Consider the following 25600-nt stretch of genomic DNA (forward strand, 5'->3'; position numbering starts at 1 on the left):
GTCTGCTCTGCCATACGATCATGGCTGATGAGTTTCTCAACCCCATTCTCCCAGCTTCTCCCTGTAAACTTTGATCCCGTTGACAAGTAAGAACCAGTTAGGCAGAAAATTGACTTTGTTTTGGGGTTTTGCTATGAGCTCCCCTAGAATCCCTGTGTCCTGAGTGAGGCGTTGCAATTGCCTTCACTCAGATGGTTTCTCCCAAGCTCAGTCAGTCAGTCCCAGGTGTCCACTTCCATTGGAGTACCCTATAACTCATACGTTCCAGTTGCTGCATTTTCTAATGATAGAGCTTGTTTGAAGTCCAGTCAAGCTTCAGCTAGTAGGAATTTTTGCACGGTTACATCTTTAATCCCACGTACCAAACAGTGTCTCAGCATCTCACTAAGGTTTAACCCAAAAGCACATGCCTCTGCCAGTTGTCTTAACCTTGCAAAAAATCTCAATACAGATTCCCCTGGTTCTCAAACTGCAAAGTAAAACCGATAGTGTCTCAGAATCTGAGGAGGCTTGGGGGTGATAATATCCCTTAGGTACATCAACTCGTGAAAGGTTTTAGCATCTGGTGCCTCAAGGAAAGATGGACTTCCGATTACTGAAAATCTGTGGGTTCACATGTTGTCTGAAGAATTACTCATTCTTTTCATCTGCCCTAATGTTATTTTCCTGAAAAATATTACACATGGGGCAGCCCAGTGGCTCAGTGGTTAGCACTGCTGCCTCACAGTGTCAGGGACCCAGTTTCGATTCCACCTTTGGGCGACTGTGTGGAGTTTGCACATTTTCCTCATGTCTGAGTGGGTTGAGGCTGTTAATCAGGTATAATCAAGAAATCTTGGCTGACAAATATAGAGAAGAATATCAGGCATTCTTTTCGCTCGAGGAACAAGCTCTGAGCTGGTTGGGTCAGTGTCATGAATTATGTGCACGTAAATCAAGTGTGACTTGGTGACGGCATTCTGGCCTTCATCGAGTTATTTCAGTTGTGATGAGAGGAAAACATGCCCCTGAAGAGATTCGTTCATAACAGTCATCTTTGGGTTGGGGTAAGCATCTCTGGCATCATGCCATGATTTAGGACTTTGGCCCATATCCCTCCAAACCTTTCCTTATTCATGTACATATCCAAATGTCTTTTAAATGTTCTAATTGTACCCAACTCCAACACCACCTCTAACAGCTCAAACCATATATGTACCACCCAGTGTGAAAGAGTTGCCCCTCAGGTCCCTTTTAAATCTTTCCCCTCTCACCTTAAAGCTACGCCCTTTACTTTTGGACTCCCCTACCTTTGGGAAAGACTTGGCCATTTACCTTATCTATGTCTCTCCTGACTTTTATAAACCTCTACAACATCGCCACTCAGCCTCCAACACTCAAAGGAAAAAAGTTTCAGCCCATCCAGCCTCTCCGTAGAACTCAAACACTCCAGTCCTGGCAAAATTCTTGTAAATTGTTTCGGTACCCTTTCTAGTTTAACTACATTCTTCCTATGGTAGGGCAACCAGGATCGTACTCAGCACCCTAAAAGTGACCCTACCATTGCCTTGAACAATCACAACATGACATTCCAACTCCTATACTTGATGCTCTGACCAATGATGGCAAGCATGCCAAACACCTCCTTCACCACCCCGTACACTTGTGATTACACTTTCGAGGAACTATGAGCCTGCACCCTAGGTCCTTCTGTTCAACCTGAGACCTTACCATTGGCTGTATGTACGGCCCTGGTTTGCCTTACTAAAGTGCAACACCACTCATTTATCTAAATTAGACTCCATTTGCCAAATCTTGGCCCATTGACCCATATGATTAAAGTCTTGTTGTACTCTTAGATGTTCTTCTTCACAGTCTACTATACCACCAATTTTGGTGTCATCAGCAAACTTACCAGTCATATCTCCCATATTCTCATCCAAAGCTGTTGATACAAAATGACAGACAATAGTGAACCTAGAATCAAGCCATTGCAGCACATCGCTGTTCACGGGCATCCTTTATGAATAACTACCCTCAACCACCACCCTCTGCCCTCTAGCAGCAAACCAATTTTGTAACCAATTGGTTCTCTCTCCTTGGATCCCATTTAAATCTAACTTCACTTACCAATCTACCATGTGTGCCCTTGTCGAAGGGCTTGCTACAATGCATTTAGTTGACTTTCTGGTCAATGGCTACCCTCAAGTCATTGACAGTGGCGGATTCTGTGATGGTGGTTAGATTATCTCTAATTGGAGGTGGTCATTGTCTGGCATTTGTGTGGCATGAATGTTACTTGCCAATTTTCAGCCCAAGCCTGAATATTTTCAGGTCATGCTGCATTTGGATATGATCTTCTTCAGTATCTGAGGAGTCACAAATGATATCAAACATTGCGCAATCATTAGCAAACATACTTCTGACCTCACGATGGAAAGATGCTCATCGTGAAGTAACTAAAAGACAGTTGGGTTTAGAACACTATCCCAGAGAACTCCTGCAGAGATGTGCTGGAGGTGAGAGGACTGATCCCCACAACCATAATCCATCAATTTTCCGATATAGAACAGGTATGACTCCAACCAGTAGAGTTTTGCCTAAATCCTACTGACTCCAATTTTGCTAGGTCTCTTTAATACCATACTTGGTCAAATGTACTATTGATGTCCAGGGGTGTCACTCTTACCTCATCTCTGGAATTCAGTTCTTTTGTCCATGTTTGAATCAAGGCTGTAATGAGGTCATGAGATTGTCAGGGGGATATCATTGTTTTCATTATACTGAAGCAGTTCGGCCAGGAGTGTGGCAAGTTCTGGAGAACAAGTTTTCAGTACTATGCTGGAATGTTGTCAGGACCCATAGCCTTTGCAATATCCGTTGCCTCCAACTTTTTCTCGGCATCTTATAGACTGAATCAAATTGGCTGAAGCCTGGCTGAGCATCTGTGCTGCTGGAGACCTCTTAAATGAGGCCAAGGTAGATCAGCCACTCAGCACTTCTGGCTGAAGATTGTTGGAAATGCTTCAACTTTTTCAGTACGTACCATCTTCCTGTCATTGAGGATAGGAACACTTGTGAAGCTTCCTCCTCCAATGAGTTTTTAATAAATTATCCACCACCCTCCACGACTGGAGAGCTTAGATCGGATCAGGTGGTTGTGGGATCGCTTAACAGTCTATTGCACACAAGTAGACCTGTTTGGAAGCTTTACCAGGTTAACATCTCATTTTTCTTTTAGGTATGCACTGTGCCACTCCTGGCATGAACTCCTGCACTTGCTACTGAACCAGGGATGATCTCCTGCCTTCATGGTAATGGTAGAGAGGGAGATATGCCAGGCAGGGAGTTTGCAAATTGGGTTAAGAGTATGCTTTTCACGTTGCTGATGGTCCATGGCTACGCATGAATACCTAGTTTTGAGTTGTTAAACTGGACTGACTTTGAGCAGATCTAACATTATTACAGTGCCACATAACAGAATGGCATTCTCAAACTGAAGGTGAACTTCGTCCTGACAACAGTTTCCACATTCTTACGGATACTGTCATAGACAAATGCTTCTGCGGCAAGCAAACAGATGAACATGAGGTCAAATATTTTTTTCCCGATTGTTAGTTCTGTGGTCAGTTGGTCAGCAGCAGAAATGTCCGCCAGATTGGCTAAGAGCTACAACCAAGCATGCTGGGAATTTTGGTCAAGCTAGTTTAAACTCTGACCAGAGTTAAACAGCAGCCATGATCTGCTGTGACGTAGTTTCCAGTGTTGAGCAAATAAGGTGAGTCTCATGGTGGTCTCTAGACACAGTACTTCTATACTACCTTATATGGAATGTCACTTTTCTAAAATATGGTGTACACATTTGGGAGTTGCTTACCAGTAAACTCCATTGACTGGGTTTGAACAGTGATCAAGCTTTGATCAGTGATAATGGGAACTGCAGATGCTGGAGAATCCAAGATAATAAAGTGTGAAACTGGATGAACACAGCAGGCCAAGCAGTATCTCAAGAGCCGCTGATGTTTCGGGCCTAGTCCCTTCATCAGAGAGGGGGATGGGGTGAGGGTTCTGGAATAAATAGGGAGAGGAGGGAGGCGGACCAAAGATGGAGAGAAAAGAAGATAGGTGGAGAGGAGAGTATAGGTGGGGAGGTAGGGAGGGGATAGGTCAGTCCAGGGAAGACGGACAGGTCTAGGAGGTGGGATGAGGTTAGTAGGAAGGAAATGGTTCGTGACTGGGAGGTGCAGTTGTTTATTGCGAACCGAACGGAGGTGTTCTGCAAAGCAGTCCCCAAGCTTCCGCTTGGTTTCCCCAAAGTAGAGGAAGCCACACCGGGTACAATGGATACAGTATACCACATTGGCAGATGTGCAGGCGAACCTCTGCTTAATATGGAAAGTCATCTTGGGGCCTGGGATAGGGGTGAGGGAGGTGGTGTGGGGGCAAGTGTAGCATTTCCTGCGGTTGCAGGGGAAGGTGCTGGGTGTGGTGGGGTTGGAGGGCAGTGTGGAGCGAACAAGGGAGTCACGGAGAGAGTGGTCTGTCCGGAAAACAGACAAGGGTGGGGATGGAAAAACGTCTTGGGTGGTGGGGTCGGATTGTAGATGGCAGAAGTGTCGTAGGATGATGCATTGTATCCGGAGGTTGGTGTGGTGGTGTGACAGAACGAGGGGGATCCTCTTTGGGCGGTTGTGGCGGGGGCAGGGTGTGAGGGATGTGTTGCGGGAAATGCGGGAGACACGGTCAAGGGCGTTCTTGACCGCTGCGGGGGGAAGTTGCGGTCCTTGAAGAACGTGGACATCTGGGATGTGCGGGAGTGGAATGCCTCATCCTGGGAGCAGATGTGGCGGAGGAGAAGGAATTGGGAATAGGGGATAGAATTTTTGCAGGAGGGTGGGTGGGAGGAGGTGTATTCTAGGTGGCTGTGGGAGTCGGTGGGCTTGAAATGGACATCAGTTACAAGCTGGTTGCCTGAGATGGAGACTGAGAGGTCCAGGAAGGTGAGAGATGTGCTGGAGATGGCCCAGGTGAACTGAAGGTTGGGGTGGAAGGTGTTGGTGAAGTGGATGAACTGTTCGAGCTCCTCTGGGGAGCAAGAAGCGGCGCTGATACAGTCATCAATGTAACGGAGGAAGAGGTGGGGTTTGGGGCCTGTGTAGGTGCGGAAGAGGGACTGTTCCACGTAACCTACAAAGAGGCAGGCATAGCTGGGGCCCATGTGGGTGCCAATGGCCACCCCCTTAGTCTGTAGGAAGTGGGAGGAATCAAAAGAGAAGTTGTTGAGGGTGAGGACAAGTTCGGCTAGGTGGATGAGGGTGTCGGTGGAGGGGGACTGATCGGGCCTGCGGGACAGGGAGAAGCGGAGGGCCTCGAGGCCACCTGCATGCAGAATACAGGTGTATAGGGACTGGACGTGCATGGTGAAAATGAGGTGTTGAGGGCCAGGGAATTGGAAGTTCTGGAGGAGGTGGAGGGCGTGGGTGGTGTCACGGACACAGGTAGGCAGTTCCTGGACCAAAGGGGAGGTCAATTTATTGACCCAGTGCCAGGGATCATTCTAGAATGGAGCACATTTCCAGGTAAGTTATCAATACAGAGATTTTAGAAAACCCTTTGCTCTAAAGTTAGGGATTCTATGATAAGACAAAGAACCATGAGGAAACACCTGCGGGGAGAGCAATGTTGGCCACTTCAGTCACATTGGGGTAGTATTTCATTCAAGCCAAACTATTAGAATTAGAATTAGGGTTGAAAAATTCCAGGAGAGGCCGATATCCTGTCACCAAGTCGCCCTTTATTTCCAGATACATAGTAATATGGCACTGGCCCAGCTTCCTCACAGACAGCTCTCAGGTGAACAGAGCCTCCGACATTCCTATTTATATCTGTCAGCCAGGGTTGACTGGTCCTGGGCCCATTAGGGAACTCATTCTGAGATCTGTTAGAGATAGTAGGAACTGTAGATGCTGGGAGAATCTGAGATAACACGCAGTAAAGCTGAAGAAATTCTGAAGTTTCTGAAGAAGGGTCCCGGCCCGAAACATCAAGCTTTCCTGCTCCTCTGATGCTGCTTGGCCTGCTGTGTTCATCCAGCTTCACGCCCTGTTATCTCATTCTGAGATCTACCTGGTTAACCTCATTACAATCCTTACAAGGATTAAATGTTGATCAATAAAGCAAGGTAAAATGAAATTAAATATAGTGAGTTAAAGTTGAAGTTAGGTGAAGTGAGAAATAAACATTGCAATGAATTTATGTTTTGTTTTCAGTATTAGTATCTAAAAAGTTAAAATAAAGAAGGGTTTGTTAATTAAATTCTGAGTTATTTCCTTGCCTTTTGTCTGTCACACAATGGAAGAATGCCCGGGTAAAAGTATTGGGTGCTGCATTTTGGGCAACAGTTCCCTCACCAAATATCGCGGACCTGGTCTAGCAGCAATGCCTCAACCAGTTCAATCAGTAGCACTGCTGCCAAGCCACTCTTGGTGGAAGATATTGAAATTACCCATCCAGTGTACATTCTGTGCTTTCTTCACTCCGTGCTTCTTCCTTATGATGGTCAGTGATACATCAGCCAAGAGAGGATGGCATGTGGTGATCAGCGGGTTTCTTTGCCCATGCTTTGCTTGATACCATGAGACAGCACGGTGTCTGGAGTCAATGTTGAAGGCTCACAGGCAATTTCATCTTTACAGCATAACACTGTGCCGCCACATCTGCTGGGCCTGTCCTTGCCAGTGAGCAAGGACATATCCAAGGATGGTGATCAGTATTCCCTCTAATTTTCTTACCAGCTGTATCAGCCTCTGGGGCCCATATGCGGCAGCAACTTCAAAAATCTGAAGTCAACACTGCAAACTGCATGCCAATGCCAAGTGCCCTAAACAGAACATTGAAACAGCTTCACACACACAACGTATGGGGGAAATAAATTGTGATGGTCATGGTGATATCTGAGACATGGTCATTCTCATGAAATCATGCCTTATGGACTAGGTCAGGCAGTTGGTTGACTAGACTGTGAGACAGCTCTCCCAATTTTGGTACTGGCCTCCAGAAGTTAGTAAGGAGGACTTTGCAAAGTTTACAGGGCTGTTTTTAGTCTTGTCATTTCTGATGCCTCGGTTATGCCAGGTGATCCATCAGTTTAATTTCTTTTTTTTCCCAGGCTTCAAAATGATTGCCTAACGAGCCATTCAGTTGTAACAATTTTAAGAGGGCAATTGACAGTCCACCACATTGTTGTGCTTCTGGAGTCACATGTATGCCAGATCAGGTAAAGATGGCAGATTTCCTTCCCCTCAGGACATTTGTGCACCAGATCAAGTTTTCCTATAATTGTCAGTGGTTTCATGGTCATCTTTAATTCTTCAATTCCAAATACTTATTGGATTCAAATGTCACCACCTGCCATAGCAGGATTTGAACCATTCCTCAGAACATTAGTGGAGTTTACAGATTAGTAGTCAAGCAATAACACCATTAGGCCATCACCTCCCCACTCATGCATTAAAAGATAACAATTAAAGAACCAAACCTCATCAACAGGGCAGAGCAACGACAGCACGCTTTAGAGGAGAAGTAAATACAATTTCAGTTTATATTGCTGTGACCACAGGTATGAAACATATATTTTCTGACTACATCTTTGGTTTATTTGCATCTTGAACCCGTCACATTGTGAAGATGATGCCTAGTCTTGATGCCTCAGTGATGAGAATTGGCTCCAATATTTAGGGCTATTTAACTTGAAGAAACTGCATGAAAAGGCAATCAAAATTTTTAAAATGAAGAAGGCATGGAATGCTCAAATTGTCAAATTTGAAGCTCTGTTCAAGAATTAAATTGCACAATTTAACACTGATTCCCCCCCCAAACATTATCAGTCAGTTGCAGAGCATTGAGATTCTGTTTGGACTTGATATTAAACCTCTATACTCCTATGCATATTAAGTCATTTACCTTGGGGCCCACCCTCCCATTCTTTAATTATCAGTCTTTAGCAGTATAGCTCCTTCCTTAATATTCAGAAGCAGTCCTAAAATGGGCAATTAAAAACTGAATCAACCATACTGTTATCATCCCAGGTAATGTTATTACTGAATAGGTCAGATCCTGGACCAAAATATGGTTTGATAGTTTTTTTTTCGTATTTAACATAATGGTCTTTCATTGAAGCATAAGCACGCAATGTTACGGACTTAATAATAACAAAACAGAAGTTTATTATACAAAATAAAAGCAAATAAAAATGAAACAAACCAGGCTATTTACATACAACACAATTTGAAGATTTCAAACACACAGTAAAATATATTCTCATTTCCTCTCAACACCACGTTAAAATAACCAAATAACAGTGGGGGTTCCTTTCCTATCACATTTATAGGTGTAGCTTAACTAATTTTTTCCAATTCCCAGTCTTGACAGCTTGATGGCCTCTTCCTTAACTATTCACACAACTGAGCTTAAACTTTGAGTTTCAAATAACCTGTTCGATGTTCTAACTGAACACTTCTGGTACAAAATTTTCCAACTCCTTACTATGAGGTAACCTATTTCATAACTGCTCTGAACTAATTCCCTTCCCTACAGGGAACTGTTATTACATCTAACTCCAGCCAGGTCTTCTGCAAACTGAAAGCAAAAACTTTCCAACGTATGGGTCTTCCCAAGCAAACAAAAAAAAACACCAACTCTTGATTTCCTGAAATCAAACGCAAGCTCCTGTTTAAAAGCCATTTCAATGTTTGGTCTTTAACTTTATAACGCTCTCAAAAATACAAAATCTGACATTATCACTCCAGGAATGCCCCAGCCACCTGCCTGCTGACACATACTTGTTTAAAAAATGAGGACTCCTAGAAGGCCAACAATTTAACAATTGAATTCCTTCATACAGAACAAAATCTACGTATTGTTAGTTCAACCCAAACTATTGAAATAAATTATATCAATGCATATAAATCACACAACTAATTCAGTTAAATTTGTTTTAAACAGCAACTAGCACTGTTAAATTTCAAGATAATCAACACACTCACTCCACAGAATGTCAGATTTTATTTGGCTGCATCACAGCAGTGCATTTCTCAATCACTTGTAAACTGCATCATAGTGCACTTCAAAAGAGAACCATAGGGCCGGTGTGATGAAAATAAATGTCCTTGCAAGCAGATATAATTATAACCCCACTTGCTGAATGATTTCAACAACTAACCTATCCTTACGCTTTCTATAACAATGATGACAATGTTATAATTAAAATGCCTTAAATTGTATGCTATTTCTAAATACCACTGTAGCTAAAAGTTATCAACATTCAGTGTGTTCTTCTTCAGAATGTGCAGTGTTTTTTGTTTAAAAAGGGTTTCTTTTGGACTATTCAAATTCATTAATACTTCCCATTAGAGAGCAGCACAACAAGTCTTTTATGCTGAACTTTTAATTGAATAAATTACAATGTAGATTCAGGTTCAGAAATGCATACAGCATGTATGCAAAGTTTTCATGTTTAAGAAAATTTTCTTTAAAATTCCTGAATTAAGAAATTCCTCAGCCTGTCCCATTAGCATTTAATATAATACCAATAAATTAACATCTGTTATTCCAGGTCCAGTGTTTTAGATATTATACAACAGTTTGTATCTGCAGTAACTTGCTCTCCTCATCTACTTACTAATCAAGCCAACAACTGTTAAAGACTTCAAAACAAAATCATATAAAATGAGGCTGAAACTCAATCAAATTTAACACAATTCAAAATAATTGCATACTAATAGGTAAAACTCCAGGCTAACTGAAGTAGTTTGAGAATTTGACATTTTCATGGTAGACTGCAAACATAGCACATCAGGTTTGAAATCTGAACTTTGTCAAAGTACGTGTTGTTTCTGACAATGCAAAAGCAATAACACTAATAGCTTGTCAAAACAAACTTCAAAAGTCTGTTGAATTGCCAATTTGACATTTTTTCCAATGTTCTTTGAAAATCTCTTTAATCCTTTCCGGGTTCAATAAATTTGTCTGTGTTAGAGTCAAAGAACAGAACAGAAATAAACAAACAGTCGATTCAGCCAAGAATACCTGTGCTGGCTCTCATCAAGAGCAACTCAGCTGTTCCCACATCTTTGCCTTTTCCTTGTATCTAGGCACATTTTCTCCCTTCAGACAATTATCCAATTCTGTTTGAAAATCATGTTTGAGTGTGCCTGCACAACAGTGTCAAGCAGTGCCTTTGTGATGTGAACCACTCGCTGCAGACTATGCTATTGCTAATGTCAATATTGCTTCTTTTGCCAATCATAAATAGGTGCCCACCACTTTGAAATTCTTGTACCACAGGTAAAAGTGTCTCCTGTTCTACTCTGTCCAGGCCCCTTAAGACTTCGCACATTTTTAACAAATTAAATTTTCCACTATATTGACAATGCTTTGTGCTATTGCCAAATTTTGAAACTGTATTACACAAGTTAAGATCATGAAATCAATTTTAGTTCTCTATGCAGAGACAGATACCACAATTTCTACCACAGGACAAGAGGCAGGTTACAATCATGCTTAATTCTCGTTTAACTACTTACACACATATAAAAGACTTCTACAATCTCTCAAATGTCAATTGCCAAAGTCTTCTCATCCTTTCATTTTGCTTCTCTTACTTGGTCTTCCACTTCAGTTGTGAGAAGGAGTAAGAGACACAGGGAGACCGGGGTGGGGGTCCGGAAGGGAGACTGTGGGTGGGGGGGGGGGGTGGGGGAGGAAACAAGGAGCGAAGGAGCAAGAGATGGGGACAGCAAGAGAGGGGGGAGCATGAGAGAGCAAGTGCAAGAGAGGGAGAACAGAGAGACACACACAGTGAGGATCTAACTAAGAGAGACAGAACGAAAAAGACAGGAGAGCGAGAAAGCACATCACAGGCAGATAAACAGAGAAAGCCAGCGAGACACACAGGGTGGGAGAGAGGGCGGGAGAGTGGCAGAACAAAACACACAGGCAGACTGAGACAGACACACATAAAAGAGAGAGACGGACACATACACATACACAAACAGCGAGAGACAGTGCACAGATACACTCAGAGACAGAGACAGAGACAGAGACAAAAGACAGGGACAGAGAGATTCAGACAGTAACACACAGACAGGGAGGTAAACAAACACACAGAGAGACACAGAAACAAACAGAAACTAATACAGAACATGAGAGACAGACACAGAGGCAGAGAAAGACACACTGGCACATCTCTGTTTATCTGCCTGTGATGTGCTTTCTCGCTCTCTTGTCTGATAGAAACAGTCAACCTGATAACTATCCTACATGGTTCGTTTACAGATACTGGAATTGTAAGTGTCTACTGTTGCTGGGGTGTTGTTCAGGGGAACAGAAGCAGCAGTGAAGAATGCTTTATTCTGGCTTCTACAGTTGTTCCTGCTCTCTAACAGCAAGTTAACTTCAAAAAAGAAAATATACTTGGTGTCCTCATGCAAAGCCTTAAAGGACCTTTAAATTCCAGAAGCTACAACAAGCGACGCTGCTTCTGGCACCATCCACCAGCTCAGATACTGACACCTTGGTGGGTACTTGAACTAGCACATCCTAGTGAATACACCACTGCCACATTTCAGCAGGTGGCTGAAGAAACATCCCTGGTTGCTGGCAATTAGAGGACTGCCAAACATCAGGTACCTCTTTAAGAGAAGAGGACCCCACAGCGTTAATTTTTATTAACTTCACTCAAATGTACTAACGGACAACAGGAGCAGCAGGCAGATTTATCAAAGACGCTCAGGAAACTGACTCAAAGAATGGGGGAGCTGACTAAATGGTGTCTTTGACATGCAAGCATCTTGTTGCAACCTACTATGGAAGAGAACCAGGTCCAACACACTGTCAGATACGTGCACAGACCTACACTCTTGTGCTCCAGACATTGATACTCAGAATAAACTGCACAGCAACAGGGAACAAGGAGCACTGAAACCATTCTAGGTGCCCCTTCATTAGGAGGCACTATGGTGCCAGTAGGTACCCAGACTAAGAGAAACCACATACAAACCCCACAGATCTCTCCTCTCTAGACGCCACAGAGATGCCTAGGCCATCAACTTGCCTGCAATCCCCAACTCTATGAGAGTTAAACATAGTGAACCTGTACCTGGACAGGACACGCTTAGGACATCTGGGACCCCAAACTACAACTGGCCTTTGGGTTACCTACCCGTAACACCAAGACCAATACACTCCACTACAGGGCAGGCTGCCTCCACCCCAGGTGCAAACCCAGGGACTGCCATGACAAAGTGGGAATGAAGGACTAAAAAAGAAAACCTTGAGTATACGTGGGAGGCATAGTTGAAACGTCATTGTAAATACATTATCACACTTGGGGAAAAAAAGTATGATCACTTTTCATCAGCTGTGTGAGCAACTATCATTTTGGCTGTACCTTCAAGAGCGAAGACACCACCCACCATTCGCCATGTTCCAATCCTATCCCTAAATAATAACTATACTTTCCATAGCACCCATTCCAGCATGAAACTTTGGAATCAGATGTTGGGAAAGTTTCCATACATTTGTCACATTAACTTTCATTTAATAGTATGAAACATGTACAACAATCAAACCATTAAACTGTACTTACAGTTGAGATTATATAGGGGATACTGGCCTCAGCAGCAAAACATTTATACAGTCAGTGAAAAATACTTTAGTGTAAGTCTGCTGCATAGAAAAAGGTTCATCATTATCCTGCCCATGTGTTTAGTCACATTTCTGCTCGCACATCAAATTTGGCACAATGCTGCAGCTCTCATGGATATTTGTCTTCCAGCTGTCCACAGCAGAAATCTTAAGGATTAAGCAGCACCTTCTGTCTGCAAAATGCTGGAATGATCCCCCAGACATGGCCTGAATGGAAAACCGATATGGAGGGGACAACCCAAAGCCCTCAGTGGCACCAACAGCAGATGCTGCATTGCAGAAAGAACATCACGTTGTCCAACCTAACTGCCATTTCTGGACAGAGAATGGTAACAGTTCTCCTCTCTCATCAGAATGGTATTCCAAGGAAAATGATTGCCTGTGGCCCTTCAGCAGCTCTGTCAAATCATGAGGGTACCTCTAGCTGGAGGTTCCATGGCAGGAAGTGGCTCCACATCTGCTGATGGTTGATAATGGTCCTGTGCTTTTGGATGCATATGTTTCTCATTTATTCATGTAGCTATTCTTGGCACAGTGGCCAGAGAGACAGCAAAAGAGACAACCACAGCTGATTTCTGAGCCTGAATCTATACAGACACAATTAAAATGGGCAATATCAAAAACAAGGCAGCTTCTCAGTAATGTGATTATTAGGCAATTGAAGCACACAGCAGTACGTTTTTTTTAATTTAAAATGCACTCATGAGATGTGGGCATCTCTGGCTAGGCCAGCATTTAAATAGCCTGCTCCAAGCAGTGGGACGCCTCGACATTGTCACTACACATAACTGACCTAATTCAGGAACTGTTGCTCCAGATTTGGGTGCACATAGTGTCACCTAACTTGACCCCCACAGTACTCAAGAAATACAGTATTGCATATTGAATAATGCTGTCAACATTACATTGTCCAAGATGTGAAGCAAGCATGTCCTGCAACTTGTGTAGGCTATAGAACCCTGAGTGAGGATTATGACTTTGGCAACTGAGATGAATCTTTAGAGCTCACATGGCAATGGTTTCATGGCACATGAAAGTGGAATATTTTCCTCAAAAGAATAACAACTTACTCACCCAATCTAGTGTGGTGGCAGCCATCTTCCATTTCAAATGCACATCAATGTGGATAGGGATAGACAAAACAGTTAATGCTTCACTGAGTGAGTCGCAGCATCAGCTTCTCAGTTCAGGTTACCCACCTCAAAAACATTGACATTCCTTTCTGTCAACCCCATTGGATTTGATCTACCCTATGTTCCCACCCAACTTACCTGTTTAAACAGTTCATCTCCCTACTTTGCCCCATGAGCAGACATACAGCTTAGTCATGCATGTTTGTCTAATGAAATGAGGATGGTGATGAGGATCAGTGATCTCCAATTCCTGCAGCTCTCCTTGTCCTCCCATGTCTTATCATTTATCTCCCACTCGTGTTGTATTCCTTCCCCTTCCCTATTATTAGCCCCTTGGTATCCCAACAGATTGCCTCCAATTCCCACAAATCAATTCCCCCAGCATCCTCACTACAGCAGTGGCCCCTCAGAAAACCCTTAGACTTTCAATGAATAATTCCCCTGGACTCTCAGTTCCACCCACCCTAACCCTCCCCCTAAATCCCAGATAACTTGTAAGGACCCAACTGATTGATTGATCTGATTCGTATCTGTGCAACTCCCTGACTGGTTTGCCACTAATCCCCAGACTGTTTGAACTGGGCCTGAAGGGAGTTCCCATAGACTTGACGAGGACAACTCTCACTAATAAAATGTCCATACTTTCAAGTCTAAAGTGCATGCAATGTTTGTGCCATATAGGCTGCTGGCACAAACTGTAGGCGTGCAGTTATCATGTTGCAGTATAACAATATACGCACCTCCTTAGCTTGCTTGTAACTATAACAAGCTGCCCAGCTCTGGCCTGCATTAAAAAGCAAGACAAACAGAAGGAATGTAAGATTGTAAATTGTGAATGAGGCAGCAAAACGCAAAAAAAGCAGGCATGGAATAGCAGTGAAGCTCTGAACATCCAAGTGGGTACAAAGTCAGATAGCAAGCTGAGCCCCCCCCCCCCCCCCACCTCGAGAAGCATCCTGCTCCAAACATTGAGATGGTTTCCTGTATCTGTGCACAAAGTGACCTGACAGCACATTACTATGAAAAGTGTCAGTGTACTCCAAAGTGGCGAACTGTATTTTAAAATGAATCAGAGATGCACCACTATGTAATCAGGCTGGTGCGCGACAATGCTAACTTCTGTGGACAGGGGATGAGATATTAGGGATGGCTGGCCAAGTTGGAACAAACAGCAAGCTGGAGCTGCCAGATTTCCACTCTGCCATTGATGTCAGGAACTGTCACATCTAGTTTCTCACCACTGAATGGTCGAATGTGAAATTGCATATCAACTAGGGCATAAATTAGCTCTGAGGAGATTAAATTCTCATCACTCAAACCTTGAGTGGAAAATCAGACTTTTATCCGAACTCATTTTTATGATAATGCCACATTGTCCCCAGCTCATTTTTATGATAATGCCACATTGTCCCTACAGACTCACCAGTGCCCATGTAGTTCAGGGGCTAGGAAAATTCAGTGTATGGTCTGTTCTGAAAAAAAAAATCAAATGTTTCAAGAGCAACAGTTAAAATTTCACTAGAGAAAATAAATAAGAAGCAATATTTGCTTCTTTTTGCAATGTTACAAGAGTAGTGAAAAATCTTGTGACTTCCAGCCACAAAAGGAATAGCATTATTTAAAAAGGTCTACAAACAAAATATTGCCCTCATTTTTATTATTCTTGCTGTGGGCTGCGCCATCCTGGATTATTTCATCTCATTCCTCCATAATTAAACAAACAAGCAATCACAGTTTGAGACATGCATCGTTCTTCCGCACCTACACAGGCCCCAAACCCCACCTCTTCCTCCGTTACATTGATGACTGTCTCGGCGCCGCCTCTTGCTCCCCAGAGGAGCTCGAACAGTTCATCCACTTCAACACCTTCCACCCCAACCTTCAGTTCACCTGGGCCATCTCCAGCACATCCCTCGCCTTCCTGGACCTCTCAGTCTCCATCTCAGGTAACCAGCTAGAAACTGATGTCCATTTCAAGCCCACTGACTCCCAACGCTACATAGAATACACCTCCTCCCACCCACCCTCCTGCAAAAATTCCATCCCCTATTCCCAATTCCTCCGCCCCCACGATGAGGCATTCCACTCCCGCAAATCCCAGATGTCCACGTTCTTCAAGGACCGCAACTTCCCCCCCGCAGCGGTCGAGAACGCCCTTGACCACGTCTCCCGCATTTCCCGCGAAACATCCCTCACACGCCAGCACCGCCACAACAGCCCAAAGAGGATCCCCCTCATTCTCATGTACCACCACACCAACCTCTGGATACAACGCATCATCCTCCGACACTTCTGCCATCTACAATCCGACCCCACCACCCAAGACATTTTTCCATCCCCACCCTTGTCTGCCTTCCGGAGGGACCACTCTCTACGTGACTCCCTTGTCCGCTCCACACTGCCCTCCAACCCCACCACACCCGGCACGTTCCCCTGCAACCGTAGGAAGTGCTACACTTGCCCCCATACTTCCTCCCTCACCCCTATCCCAGGCCCCAAGATGACTTTCCATATTAAGCAGATGTTCACATGCACATCTGCCAATGTGGTATACTGTATCCATTGTACCCGGTGTGGCTTCCTCTACATTGGGGAAACGGAGCGGAGGCTTGGGGACCGCTTTGCAGAACACCTCCGCTCGGTTCGCAATAAATAACTGCACCTCTCAGTCGTGAACCATTTTAACTACCCCTCCCGTTCCTCAGACGACATGTCCCTCATGGGCCTCCTGCACTGCCACAATGATGCCACCCAAAGGTTGCAGGAACAGCAACTGATATTCCGCTTGGGAACCCTGCAGCCCAATGGTATCAATGTGGACTTCACAAACTTCAAAATCTCCCCTTCCCCCACTGCATCCCAAAACCAGCCCAGTTCTTCCCCTCCCCCCACTGCATCACAAAACCAGCCCAGCTCGTCCCCTCCCCCCCAACGCATCCCAAAACCAGCCCAGCCTGTCTCCGCTTCCCTAACCTGTACGTCCTCTCACCCATCCCTTCCTCGGACCTCAAGCTGCACCTCCATTTCCTACCTACTATCTCATCCCGCCTCCTTGACCTGTCTGTCTTCCCTGGACTGACCTATCCCCTCCCCACCTATACTCTCCTCTCCACCTATCTTCTTTTCTCTCCATCTTCAGTCCGCCTCCCCCTCTCTCCCTATTTATTCCAGAACTCTCTCCCCATCCCCATCTCTGATGAAGGGTCTAGGCCCAAAACGTCAGCTTTTGTGCTCCTGAGATGCTGCTTGGCCTGCTGTGTTCATCCAGCTCCACACTTTGTTTTCTAGGATTCTCCAGCATCTGCAGTTCCCATTATCACTCACATAAGCTTGTGATTGCTTTAACGATAAGACAGGCATTTATTAACAATTAAGTCAAGACAAAATAAACCGAACTATCTAACACAAAGTAATGTAAAATAAAAACATTAATCCCAAAATACTCATTTATAAATTGAGAAGTAAAACAACTTCTGTATAGTTCCTAAAAACAATCACTCATATAATTCTCACAAAATAGCCTGTCCTCAACATCTGTATATGTTTAATTCCTTCTGACTTTAACTTACAGACTGAAACTGCAGGTAGCTTCTTCCTGGAGCTATTAGAAACCAGAACTTAAAAATGTTCAGCTTTAAGTAACCTTTCCAGGATTTCATTCCAAAAATTAGTCTGAGACTGACATTAATTCCTCAGTCTGAGGTAATCAAGTTTCAAATTCTCCCTTTCTTTCTCAGGAGCACTGACTATGCAGCATTTTCATCCAAGGACTTTACAAGACTGCTGCAAACCTCATTAATTTTAATAATAAACTCTCCCGTTCTTATTGATTGGTGTTTCCTTCATGCTTAAACAAATACTAGTTCCATAAATCTCTAAGAAAGTTTGAGGCCCCATTATTTAGATTGTTCTACAAACCAGCAAGTTACGGTAAACAAAAATCAATTTGTGGTGTACAAAAAAAAATCAGTTCTAAAGCTAAACCTCAAAAACTGTTCTAAAAGAAATCATCATTGCTACAGAAATACTCACAATTCAATTAATTATTAACTCCAGACACACAGAAAATCCATGTTAACTAAAAAAAATCAAAAACCCAAACTTACAGTAAGTGATATTATAATATTTACATGAATCACAGAGTCTAGGTAACTAAGCAACGTTTTCTGGCTTTTGTTGACATGGCTTTGAGATGGCAGTTTATGGCGTTTCTGTCACGTTTAGTTGCAAATCCTTCTCATCCTTTTAAATAACTATTGTGGCAATTACGTTCAGTACCAACTTGGATTACTTTATATGGCTTCCAACTTTGCTTATTTATTTTCAAATCAGAGATTGCTTTAGGTTCAATGCAGCTACTATAGATTTCACATCAATTGCAACTATATTATAATTATCAGATGCACTAAAGCTTAATTTGCACATTCTTAGAATGAATTGTATGAATCAAAATATTATTTAATATTTAGAGCCCTTAAAATCATAAACTAGAATATTTTTCACCCACTGAGTTATGATCCCCATGGAGACCAACAAATCAAGAAGTACCAAATTTACCAAACAACAAATTTACCCAAAAAGCTGATGAATAATATTTTACTTTAATAATCAAACCAAATCAACACAAACTAAACATGAATAGACAGATAAGTCATGATAAATGTATTAATTGCAAAGCAGATAGTAACTACAAAGACAGATCTCAAATTTGCAGGCCAGCCAACTCAATATATAAAACACCAATAGTTTTGGTTTCAAAGTGTAGGGGTCATCATGTCTGCTTTATGGGACACACTTGTGGCACAGCTGTACTGTCCTTATCTCTGGGCCACTAGGCCCAGGTTCAGGTTCAAGTCAACCCTGTTTCAGAGGATATTTGCTACAAACATGATAGAGAAGGGCAAGGTAGCACCCCATATTACAGGCAGTAACCTCAGGTCCAGCTGAACAGGGTGACACAGGCACAGGACAAACAGAGGAGGCCATAATGCTACCAAGGTCAGTGCAGTTTCAGCCATCAGGAAGAATGTCCAGCAGTGTAAGATGGTGGTGAATGGCCTTCTCCACTCTGTCAATATTAAATGTCATCTTCTCCCAGATATTCCACACTCAACCCACAAAACCACTGAAAGAGTCAAATCAGATGATGGGATGCCTGGCATTCATTTCCTCACCCCTTATATGGTGAGCACCCTGACTAATTCCCCAGAGTGAGTGACTGACCATGTTTAAGTCCCTTGACTGGCCTCAAAGACTGCCCCTCAACTTACTGTCTCAGAACAAAAGCCATCTCCCTTGACTTGACTGAGAACTGCTGATGATCATGACAAGCTTCCTGGCTTTGCATTGTCCTAAATGATATATCAATATAGCAACACTGGCATATTTGGCTGAGGGAGAAACCACAAAAAAGGTTAGACAAGATAATGCAAGGCAGAGATGCTGTAAGCAATTCAGATAGTGCTCACTGACTGTGAGCCTATGACAGTAAGCCAGAGATGCAACTTGGCCACAAGCTGAGGATGCATCCCTAACCATAAAGTATCCTTCCTGAAGCATGTCAACAATAGCTGCTTGTACAGCTTGAAGGACAGCATTTATGTGATGAAGCATACTATAAATGGATCAGAGATGTGCCATCAGAGTGCTTAAATGTTGGATCATGTTGGATATAAACGTCTGGGGTCATGGAGTGCATGCGGCTCGTGCCTACACAACGTGCTTTAAACACACATGCAATCTAGCACAATTTGGCAAGTTGGGTACAAAACTGGCTTAGTAGTTGGAGACAGAAGGTGGTGGTAAAGGGCTGTTTATATGACTGGAGGCTGGTATTCAGTGCCATACTACAAGTTATCAGTGCTGGGTCCCTTATTCTTCAACATTATTACAAGAAGGCAATGTCAGATCAGTGGCGGATAGATTTTAGCATTTGGGCCACTTGCCTTTATCAGACATGGCATAGGACAATAAGAGCAGGAAGATTATGTTGGAGCTTTACAAAACTTGGATTAGATCACAGCTGAAATACTGTGTGCAGTTCTAGTCACCACACTCCAGGAAGCACATGATTGCAGCAGAACAGGTTGCAGAAAGATTCACCAGGGGGATGGCTGGGGCTGAACAGTTCAGCTGTGAAAAGAGGGTGGATAAGCTCAGGTTGATTTTCTTTACAGTAGATAAGGCAGAGAGTGGGTTTGATTGAGGTATAAAAGATTATGAGGGGTATGAACTAGGTGGATAGAAAACAGCTGTTCCCTTTAGTTGAAAGGTCAATTACAAGGAGGCACAACTTTAAGGTGAAATGTAGGAGGTTTACAGGAGATTTGAGGAAAATTAAATTTCAGCTATACAGTGATGAGAATCTAGAATTCAATGCCTTTGACGATTTAATTGCATGAAACAATTGGTAATTTGCTTATTTTACACCTGGATTCCATTTACATTACACTGGGATCACAGCAACACAGGTCCTGTGCAATTCAATGTTGTGTTTGCTCTTAAGATTGCACCTAAGTAAAAGAACCAAGATCAAAACACTGCAAGCCCAAAGGTTAAAACAAAGACAGAAAAACACAGTCCATCAAGCTATGCAATTTCTCAATAAATTCCAACCTGCCAGTGCTGCTCTGTCTTCAAGTCATAGAGTTATGCAGCACAGAAAAGGACTTTTCAGTTCAACTCGTTCATGCCGATCAGTTACTCTAAATCGATCTGTTACCTTTTGCCAGCATTTGGCCTGTATCCCTCTAAATCTTGCTATCACATACCCATCCAGATGCCTTTTAAAATGTTATTGTATCCACCTCCACCACTTCCTCTGTCAGCCCATTCCATTCAGGTACCACCCTCTGCATGAAAAATTTGCCCCTTTGTTCTGTTTGAAATCTTTTTCCACTCTCACCTTAAACCTATGCTCTCTGGTTTTGGAGTCTAGCCAGGGAAAAAACCCTTGGGTTTTCACCCTATCCATACCCCTCATGATTTTATAAAACCTTATAAAGGTCATTCCTCATTAACTGGCATTCCAGGGACAAAAAAAAAGCCCCAGCATATTCAGTCTCTCCCAATCACTCAAACACTCCAATCCCAGCAACGTCTTTTCTAATCTTTTCTGAACTCTTTCAAGTTTATTTAACAACATCTTTCCCACAGTAGGGAGGCCAGAACTGCTCTTATGGTCTACGCCATGACTAACAAAGGCAAGTGTCCCATATGCTTAACTACTCTACTAACCTATCCTGCTGCCTTCTGCATTCTGTGGACAAACATTCCAAAATCCCTCTATTGCTCAGAGCTTCCTAGTGATTGGCCATCCAAAAAGTACTCCCTTGTGTTGTTTTGTTTTATTTTGCTTTTCTACTGTCCATGACTTCCTTTGTAAGCCATGATCACCTCATCCTCCCCTTAGTATGCTTCTTCTCCCATGAGACTGATTTTTGCTGTGCCTCCCAAATTACCCCCCAAAAGTTACCAAATATCTAAGGTTTTAAAGTAGATTTGTAGCTCAGGTTGTGGATGTTGTGGTTGGCTGGCTGGCTTGCCGAGCTGGTTCATTGTTCCATAGACATTTCATTACCTTGCTGGGTATCATCATCAGTGCAGCCTCTGATGAAGCACTGTTGTTTTCCCACCTGTTATTTGAACTCTGGCATCCATCAGGTTGGCGACAAGACCACAGTATCATTTGACGCTACTGCCCTATTTAAAAATCGATAGACATACCACTAGCAAGAGAAACAGTGATAACACTACTAAAACAAGAACATGACCACAGTGACACTATCGCCAAAGACAACATGCTGAAGCTATTAGACCTATGCCTCACCACCCACTTCACCTTTAACGGCCAAACATATGAACAGATCGACAGGACACCCATGGGATCACCTGTCTCCAGGCTAATAGCTGAAGGGATGATGCAGAGACTTAAAAGTATGGCCCTTCTGCTAATCCAACCAAAACTATGGATATGCTACATGAACGACACCTTCGTTATTATTAAACAGGCCAAATTCAAGGAAACACACCAACTAATAAACAACACCCTCAATGGAATCAGATTCACCAGAGAGGAGAAGATCAAACAGCTCCCATTCCTGGGCATCATGGTGGAATGCAGGAAAAAAAATGGGGAATTCCTAACAAAAAGGTACACAGGAAAGCCACACACACTAACCAAGTACTGAATTTTGACAGCAATCACCCTAACACACACAAGCAAAGTTCCATGAGAACATTTAAATATGCAACAACACAATTCTGCAGCACACAGCTACACCAGGAAAAACAGTACCTCTTCCAGGTATTCCAAGACAATGGATACACGAAAAACTGGGTCAGAAGATGCCTATTACACAAACGACACCAGGAAGACACTACGTGCCTCGACACACTCCACATTAACCTACATCAGGAACACATCTAAACTGACCACAAGACTCCTAGGACCACTGGGCATCAGAGTAGCACACAAACCCGCATCAACTCATCGCCAACTGCTCACCCGAACCAAAGACCCACCACCCACTATGGACAGGACCAACGTTATATACAAGAATCCCTGCAGGGACTATGACAAACACCACATTGGACAAACCAGGAAGGAAATTAACCACAAGGGTACACAAACATCAACTGGCAGCAAAAGGACACAACCAACATAAGGATAAGGAGAACCACCAATTCGATTGGAACACCAGGATCTTGGGCCAAGCAAAGCAGAGTCAAGCACGGGAATTCTTAGAAGCCTGGCAGTCCACTAAGAAAGCCATCAATAAACACAGAGCTTGATCCTATACACACTCCACCGTGAAGGAAAACCGGAAGTGAGGTAATCCAGCCCAACCGAGTTCAAATAACAGGCGGGAAAACACAACAGCACTTCAGCAGAGGCTGCACTAATGATATTACCCAGGAAGGTAATGAAACATCTGCGGAACAACGAACCAGCTCGGTGAGCCAACCAGTCACAAGATACCAAATATAAACGGCATTCCATCAGAAAAAGGAAATTGTAGCAAACCGGTATTGGTAACATTTGGAATCCCCTGCATTTCATGTATTTCAAATTAAAGTCTAATGAAATTATTAAGCATGCAAGACAGATCCAACTCAGGCTGCACATGCTATGGGATCTTCTAGCACAAGTATTACAGAAACTGCTTAATAGAAGGAATGCATGGTGAGAGTGAGGCTAGGGTCAGACTTGAACATTTGACTCTTTGGTTCTGAGTATTGCCTTATTAGAGTATACATCATGAATTTTAATTCTTTATTGAGGCATTCTAAGGCATAACACATTGTAAGTTCTTTGAAACTGCAAACTAAACATTTTCTTTCCCACAAAAAGTTGCATTTGCAAAAAATATTTCCATTTGCTTTTATGAATATCACTTTTTGACAACATTAAACTACCTTTCCGCTCCTGTAAAACATAATTTGCAACAACATTCTTCAGAGTAGATCAGGCTTTTTTTGCAGAGTTAGGCAGCAGCGAGCACAATTAGCACAGTGCCAATTAAAGTAATCAACATCAAGAGCTGTACTCCTGATTTACAGCCTGTCTGAATGAAGCATCTGCAGCTTGAGCTTCAACAATTCATGTGCAGCTCACATACCAGTCCCACATTTGGGTTCATGTTGCACCTTTCAGAATAATATCACAGTTCCAAGGAAAAGATTAGCATGTCCACTCCGCTGATTCGCAACGTATTATGTCTTGAATAAAATCATTTAATAATTTCTTAATAGGGCAATAAAACAGGCCACTAAGTTCACCCTCCAGACTTCAAAACACTTTCTCTAAGAGCATTCTAGTCCTGGATCTCTTGTACAAATTATTTGATAGTTAGAATAAAACACCAACTGACAAAGGCATTGCTTTCACAAGTACAATATAAAGGTGAAAACCATTTGAGCTTTTTGAACTGCTTCAAAAAAAAGTCCAACTTACATGTGCATTAATGAAAGACAAATATATGTACAGTACATTGTGAAATAGAACTGCCAAGAAAATATTTTGAATTAACTGTTGCTAAAAATTAAAAGGAGAATCCGGTTGATTTTAAAACACTGACCTTAAACCATTGAAGAGCTGTTTGGATTTATCTAATAAGTAGCAAAAATCAGTAACTGTCTTCCTCTCTCCTAATGGAATATCATCATCAGTTCCTCCACCTGCTGTCATAGCTCCTTCCAGATTCAATGCTGGAAACGAAGAATAAGCTTCATATTAGTATCTTGAGCTACAAGTTTTACCTTGCATATTTTGAATACAGACTCTATACTAGCCAAAAAAAATTCACACGGACTAAATAATTATCACAATCAAGAATAGTCACAAATAAATTATATTGGCATTGTTCTTGAAAAGATTGGGACACTTCAATCGTGAGACACGAAATATCAGTCAATGCATAGTGAAGGTTCATAAACAGTTTCAAGGTATATCAGGGGATTTTATTTCACCAGTTTTGCTTAATTAATACTGTACTTCAAGCAGTTCTTTGCATTTGGCACTTGAGAAATCTTATAACCATAATAAATAAATACAGATGCTATTATTTAAGCAGAAGGACTTTTCACACAATGTCCATCCAACACCAAATGGTCTGTTAAAATCCCATCAAGGTTAACAGAAATGATTGTAACTGAGGGCTCCTGGCCTAAGCAGTAAGTGATGTGTGAAAAATTAAGTCGTTTCATAAGTGCTAGCGAGTTTTGAGAAGATTTGTAGCTTAGGTTGAGGTTCTGGATGTAAGTTTGCTCGCTGAGCTGGAACGTTAGTTTTCAGACGTTTCATCACCATTCTAGGTAACATCATCAGTGAGCCTCCGACGAAGCGCTGGTGTTATGTCCCGCTTTCTATTTATCTGGTTAGGTTTCTTTGAGCTGGTGATGTCATTTCCTGCGTTGGTGATGTCATTTCCTGTTCTTTTTCTCAGGGGATGGTAGGAAACCTAACCAGATAAATAGAAAGCGGGACATAACACCAGCGCTTCGTCGGAGGCTCACTGATGATGTTACCTAGAATGGTGACGAAACGTCTGAAGCTCGTTTCATAAGTTTTCACCAGCTTTTGCTCAAAGAGAAATATAACTCATCTAAATAAAAACTGAAAGAACTGCAGATACCGAAAATCAGGAACAAAAACAGAAGTTGCTGGAAAAGCCCAGCAGATCTGGCAGCATCTATGAAGAGAGGTCACAGTTAACGTTTCAAGTCCGTTTTGAGGAATGGTCACCAGACCTGAGGTGTTGCCTCTGATTTTTCTTCGCAGATGCTGCCTGACCCGCTAAGCTTTTCCAGCAACTTCTGTTTATTTAAACAGAACTCATTTAAAGCTGGATTATGACTAATTTCACAAGAAAAATCATGATTAGGTTTGAATTAGCCGAAGGCACCATTAACCTAATAGTGTGCTTCAGAGTTTTGCTCTTTCAAGATGCACAAAAATTTGTCCAAAGTTTACATGCTTATATGTTAATATTCAAGATATATTTACAAAAGATTTACTACCAAGATAATTTAATTACTAGTAGACATCAATAGCTTTACAATCCAACAACGATCACTAGTTTCATAAGTGTAGGTAGGAAACTACCGTTTGTGGATGTGACGGTATCATATTTCATATGTCACTTGATGAAAACTTGACCCTATTTAATACATTGACTTCAGTGAAACAATTGTCTGGTAAATATGCATAATAAACTCAGTGTAAGACTTTTTAACTCTACCCCCAGCAGTGCTTTATTACTTTTTCTTTATGGGTCTACGGT

At 42.6% G+C, this 25600-nt stretch overlaps 1 protein-coding gene across 7 annotated transcripts in view; it reads right to left on the bottom strand.

The window, feature by feature from the left end:
* scai (suppressor of cancer cell invasion) overlaps window positions 1-25600 on the bottom strand; it is a 212015-nt gene that overhangs the window by 92592 nt on the left and 93823 nt on the right. For all 7 annotated transcript variants that reach the window (XM_059638179.1, XM_059638181.1, XM_059638180.1 and 4 more), the window contains one exon: window positions 23897-24026. In XM_059638179.1, coding sequence (XP_059494162.1) covers window positions 23897-24026 — 130 coding nt within the window. The remainder of the gene's footprint in view (window positions 1-23896; window positions 24027-25600) is intronic.

The sequence above is a fragment of the Stegostoma tigrinum genome, chromosome 29 (assembly GCF_030684315.1).
Source record: "Stegostoma tigrinum isolate sSteTig4 chromosome 29, sSteTig4.hap1, whole genome shotgun sequence".
Lineage (NCBI taxonomy): Eukaryota > Metazoa > Chordata > Chondrichthyes > Orectolobiformes > Stegostomatidae > Stegostoma > Stegostoma tigrinum.